This window comes from Aegilops tauschii, chromosome 2 (genome assembly GCF_002575655.3).
Source record: "Aegilops tauschii subsp. strangulata cultivar AL8/78 chromosome 2, Aet v6.0, whole genome shotgun sequence".
NCBI classification, from domain to species: domain Eukaryota; kingdom Viridiplantae; phylum Streptophyta; class Magnoliopsida; order Poales; family Poaceae; genus Aegilops; species Aegilops tauschii.
Genome location: NC_053036.3, coordinates 33414733 through 33420732, shown reverse-complemented (window position 1 = coordinate 33420732; position 6000 = coordinate 33414733). Strand labels below are relative to the sequence as shown.

Below are 6000 nucleotides of genomic sequence, written 5' to 3'. Positions count from 1 at the left end.
TGTGTGTGTGTGTGTGTGTGTGTGTGTGTGTTCTAACATATTTATAACTAAATTTTCACCTATAACATGCATTATATATAATTACATACATCACAAAATTGTAACATACTAACATTGCAAGCAAGAAAATAAACTATAAGGCTCTACTACAATGGTAACAGAATCATCCATGACATGCATAGCTCATTTGAAACTGTAACATTACTATAAAGGAATGGAGCTCAGTGCCGTAGCCACCACCGAGCAAGACCGAGGAGCGGGAGACACGACGGGCAACATGGCAGATGACGGGGCAGAGCAACCCCGGCACCTGGCGTCCGACACAGATTACCGGGTGGAGGAAGGTGAGGATTAGTCGAAGGCCGGCGGGAGGGAGGGACTCGACGACGATAGTGAATGTAGGGATTGGCGAAGGGGAGTGGACGATGGATTATAACAGGATGTGTACAACACAACACTGGCGGGCTTCAAGACCATAGGGTCAGACATGAGACGTCTACATAGACGGGTCAGATATAACGGTCGTGCAGTGATTACAATCGGTCCGACTGGACCATCAGGACGACTTATCACTGACGTATCAAAGTTAGACCGGTCTGTGATAATCATCGAGCCGAAGCCAAATTTTGTTATCCCTGAAGAGTGACGATTGGCTGGTCAGTTATAAAGCTCATCACTGGCGCGTGGTCAATGAACGGGCAGTGTTGTTCGGATCTGTAGTAGTGCAGAAAGAGCCACAAATTCCATGAGTAATGACTCCATTCTAGTAAGAACTCCATATCAAAGACGATACCCATGGGATATAAGCTTTGTTATATAATTTACTCAAGTGTTTTGTAAGCAAAGCTTGGTTCTAAATCTGGCGCTTAATGACACCCGTACGGATGAATCCGTTCACTGCCTGCTTCTCTATCACATTGGACCTAGAAAGAGTGCAAACAGGAAGCATAGATCCTTGAGAAATAGAGGAGCTATGAGTGCTGTCCACAACCTCTAATGTTCCAAAAGATATAATCCGTCACTCGCTCCAGAGACCTCAGTACCGTGCTAACTCCAAGAATTTCCTTCTTTACTACATAAAGCATCAGCTGCTGGATAGAAAACAAAAGCATTCCCCGCCGGTCTACATACCAGATGGCATACCGACAATGACTTCTTTGGGCTATCAACATTGCCACGCCAGAGACATTGCTGGGCAATTCTCATTATATCATGGGGTCTAGAGACTACAAAGTAGTATATTGGCCTAGATGAAATGGCAGACCTCAAAAGTTGCAATATGGCATCTTGTGAGAGAAGAGAAAAGCTAGCTAGCAATCTCCTTTCCATTCTATCAACCAACGGCATTAAGTCTGCGATCTTGGGCCTATAGTGTACCCATGGGTAAACGAAGGTAAATGGAAGGCATCTTACCCAATTGACACTCAAACAAACTGGCCAAATGAGAAGCTTCATCATCAATCAAATTGATAAGCACCATGGAGTACAAAAATTCACTTTCAAACGAGTTGATTTAGCAAAAACTTGTAACATTTATTTCAGGGACGGAAGCTAAGAATCAATATCCAGCATAACCAACAACATATCATCAGCATACTGCGCAATTGGATAGCCCGGATCAAGAGGTGGGGTTGGAAAATACAGCTCCCTACGAAGATACATGTCATTGAAAACAGATTGAAGTAAATCTGCTGGCAAGACAAATAGAAGTGTTAACAGTGGTACTGAATCCCATGTTTGCATTGTACTGCTTAATGAGGCACACCATTCCAAAGGATGGAAGGTGTTCGAGAGGACAAGAGCAACTCCAACGCGGCGACCCAAATCGTCCGCCTGTGTCCGTTTGGGTCGGCGCGGACAAAACCGGAGGCCCAAGTCACCGACCCATTTCCGACCCAAAATTGCGCCTGAAATGTGTCGGCGCGGACGCGGCGCACGCCCCCTGGGTGTCCGCCGCGGTCCCCCTTGGCTGCCACCCAACTACCGACTGCCGTCGAATTTATGACGACCACCGACACCGGGTCTACTAGTCAGCCAGTGGGAGTGTCTTTTTTAACCCACGTGTGCAGGGGGAGGGGGGCTCATCCACTTCCGTCCACATCTGGCCCCCACCACCCCCTTCCTGCTTCCTCGCCGGCGACAACTCAAAACCCTAGCCATGGGGTTCTTCAGCGGCAAGGGCAAGGGCACCCCCGGCGCCTCATCCTCCCGTGCTCCTCCTCCTCCGCCGTCGGCGCCTGCCCGCTCATCTGGTCGGCAACGTCTGCACATCCTAGTGCACCAAGCACAGTGGCGCTGGGAGTTCAGGCAGCCGCTGCCATACCCGGACGTCATGCTGCCAGACAACTGGCACCTCGATCCGCATCGGATCCCGGTGCCGGCGATGCCGCAGACACAGCGGGCGCACGACGAGGAGGTGCGTAGGCGCGGGCGCACGCTGGCGCAGCGACGCATGCCCGAGTACGCCGCAGACTCTCCCAATTGGGAGGTCTGGTTTGCCCTCGAACACGAGGAGCAACGGCGGCTGGGCGTGCAGCGCCACCACGTCAACCCTCCGCCTCCCCCCGTTGTCCAACCAGAGGAGAAGGAAGCGGAGGCGGCCTACCAGGCGACGCTGGCGGAGGCCTTCGCCAACTCCATCGAGGAGTTGCGACGGAGGGCCGAAGCGGCAGCAGCGGAGAAGGCCACGTACTAGGCGGAGATGGCGGAGGCCATGGCCCTCTCTGCAGCAGGGGACTGCGTGGTGCCGCCGTCGCCGCCGCGGCTAACCCTGACGACGCCTGCACCCTAGCCGGTCGAGAGATACGTCTGGACCGGCCAGGTGCAGGAGTTCATCAGCGCCCCCCCCCCCCCCCCATTTGGCTTGGTGCCAGGCTGGCGCAGGAGGACATGTACCTCAAGCATTGGCGGCAACGCCGGCTAGCGGAGGAGCGCGCAGACGCCGAGCAACGCATCCAGAGGGAGCGGGAGGAAGAGGAGGAGCGTGCCCGCGTCGCCGCATTGCCTCCACCGTAGCAGACGCCGGAGGAGGCGGCCCTGGCGGCGTATCAAGCCGCCTTTAGTTGGGTCGGCCCGCGTCCCGTCTTCATCGACCTCACCGGCGGCGATGACGACGGCAAGGGCAAGGGCAAGGCCGATGTCTAGGGTTGCGTGCGGGCGCCAACTTTTGTTTTTGTTTTTATGAATGTTTAATTAAGTTTAAGTGGACCTTGGCCAGCGGTTGACCAGCTAGTTATTGTAAATTAAGTTTTTATTTTTGTTATCTGTGCCACATGTGGTTCATTTTGTTTTTCTTTTCTTCGCACGCAAATTTGGGTCCACCTCACGTTGAGCGCTCAAGCCGACCCATTTGAAAAAGCGGACGCGCACGTCCGCCTGGCTGACCCAAACGGACGAAAAGCGGACATAGCGCGCGTCCGTTTGGGTCGCCGGGTTGGAGTTGCTCTAAGATCTCCTTGATCCAAGCTCTCCATTTCACATCAAACCTTTAAACTTAAAAATTTGCAGGATAGCATCGTGTTCCATAATGTCAAACACTTTCTCAAAATCCACCAATGCCATATGCTGCCACATGGCATGATATTTGCCTTTGGGCTTTATATTTCGTTAGAAATTCAGTTCTGGCCAATCGGAGGACGACATGTGTCATTTTCTTTTTCAGAAAAATCCTAAAACCTCTCAATCAACCATAGCTTCAAATTTTATGAAACTTTTGGCATATTGGTCATCATCAAGCCTCGGATGCAGAGGCAAATGCATGGATGGACACAATACCTCGTCAGGAAAAGATATCACCGCGACACACCGATGACCGAACGTTACACACCGATCACTGATCAAAGACATACATCCCCCACAAAAAAAGGCTGGAGTATAAATTAATAAACCACTCGTACTTATGATCGTCTCTTAAGAGAACTGCTTGTTGGTGGCGAAGGTCTGGCCGAAGCCCCAGCCGACGGGCGCGGCGTTGGGGAAGGTGAGCGTCTGGCCGTCGGTGCTGGTGACCTGGAACGAGAGGCTCTGGCCGCTGAGCAGTGCGTTGGACTGCCAGTTGACCCCCCAGTTCCTGGACATGGGCATCCACCCGGTCCTGGACCCCTTGATGGACACGGACCGGATGGACCCGACGCCGCCGACGTTGCTGACGAGCACGAGCTCGAAGTAGTCGTGGCCGTTGACGGTGAACCTGACGCCGCCCTTCTTGGCGCAGGGCACGCGCTGGTAGAGCACGGGCACGATGCCGCCGCGGTAGACGCCGATGTTGAGCCATGCCGGCTCGGCCATGTCGAAGTGCTGCCGCGGCGGGTTGCACCAGCCGCCGTCGTCGTTGGGGAGCGCGTAGTTGGGCGGGCAGAGGTTGGTGGCCGTGATGGTGACCGACGCACCGCGGATGCAGAACCGCGGGTCCGCCGCGTAGTCGCACCTGATCCGGTAGCACTGCCCGCAGGACGCGCCGTCGTTGAACAGCGCCGTGCTCAGCGCCGCCGTGCTCGTGCCGTACCCCGTCGAGTACAGGTTCCCGTACCCGCACGCCCCACCTTCATCGATCAGCTTGAGTTAGCTAGCCATGCACGGTCGAACGAAGTTTAACTATGTGCTCTTCCTGCGTACGTACCCATGGTTCCTGAGGCGTCGCTGCCGCCGTAGAAGGTGGCGAAGGCCCTGCTCACGCCGGACGCCGAGAAGCCGGAGGCCGTGCTCCAGAGCAGGCACGTCGCGACCGCGAACAGCACGAAGAGCCGAAGAGACGATCCAGCTGACGTCGCCATGTTACAGAGATCAATGAAGCTTGTGGTATAGCTAGTGGCCGGAGATGACAGGCAGATCTAGGAGTTTAAATAGCCATGCCTTGCACTGCGCTGGGGCCTGCTGGGGGATGGAAGCCCCGACGAAGCTCTGCTGGCGCGTTGCGACGGGCCGTGCATGCATGTGGGCGTGCATGCACAGATGCGGGTGGAGTGTGTGCTCTTTCGGGAGCCGGGGTGACGGGGACACGAGCTCGAGCGGTGGCGGTGCTGGCGAGCGGCATTATTGGCCCAGGCCGACGCATGGAGGCTCGTGGGAGATTCTATCGGGAGAGCTCTGCCCATGTTCCCGGGTCAATAAACTGTTGGGCGCCTCTGACGTGTGTCGGGTCGAGGCTGGATGGATGCATGCGGGATGCGGCGTTTAATTTGCATCTGTCGGCGCCACTCCCCCGCGTAGATCCGGGCTTCGTGTCTTCTCTTCCCCTGTGCTGCACAGTCAAATTCGGCGCATCTTTTGGCCGTGGGTACTGGGTACACATGGGGAAAGTGTTTCCTTGGATTTTCATAGGGCCGTTTTTTTTTCCGGGTGAGAAACAAACAAGATGCCCAGGAATAAATATAGTCCGGGTTCACTGAGTTCAAGATCAAATCTCCGAAGAAATGATGGCGCTTTGTTTGGATGTCCGTATTGAAGGGCTCGGTATCGTCAAAGATCCAACATCCGGTGAAAAAACGCCCCCTTTCCCTCGTGTCACTCTTGAAAGCGACCGAGGGGCCGTACCCGCCGCCGGCGGCTACTAGGCCTCCTCCTCCCCTCCCGCCGCCAGGCAAAGCCAAGTAGGTGCTGGCGACGGTGGGGTCCTCTCTCTCCCTAGCGCGGTGGAGTTCGGCGCGGGCCGGCGGCCCTGCGTGGAGGCACGGGGCTGGACCAGGGCGGCTCGGCGGCGCCTCGGTTTCCTTGGCGACGAGGTGGGCCATGCTTGTGGTGTGGGAGGGCTGGCGATGTGCTGTGGCGGCGGAGTGTGCTTGGGACGAAGGCGAGGGGCTGCCAAATCCTATATGGTGTGAAGTGGCTCCTCCTGCCGCCATTTCGCGGGCGGCACGGGCTGTGGCAGCGCGGGCTGGCCCTCTTCGGTGGTTGTGGGCACTTGTGGGGGTCCGGTGTGGTGGTGCGCATTGGTGCGGCATGGCTGACGGTGGAGACCGTGGTGTTGGGCTGTCGAAGGCGTGGGCGGTGCGGGTCTGTGGG

General features: G+C 55.8%; 1 protein-coding gene across 1 annotated transcript; it reads right to left on the bottom strand.

The window, feature by feature from the left end:
• Nucleotides 1-3519: 3519 nt before the first annotated feature.
• Nucleotides 3520-4903, bottom strand: LOC109754308 (expansin-A1). Its single transcript, XM_020313214.2, has 2 exons — nt 4619-4903; nt 3520-4541 (listed from the first exon to the last, which is right to left on the bottom strand). Exons 1-2 carry the CDS (start codon nt 4770-4772, stop codon nt 3910-3912), a joined length of 786 nt encoding a protein of 261 aa, XP_020168803.1. The 5' UTR covers nt 4773-4903; the 3' UTR covers nt 3520-3909.
• Between the last annotated feature and the right edge of the window lie 1097 nt (nt 4904-6000).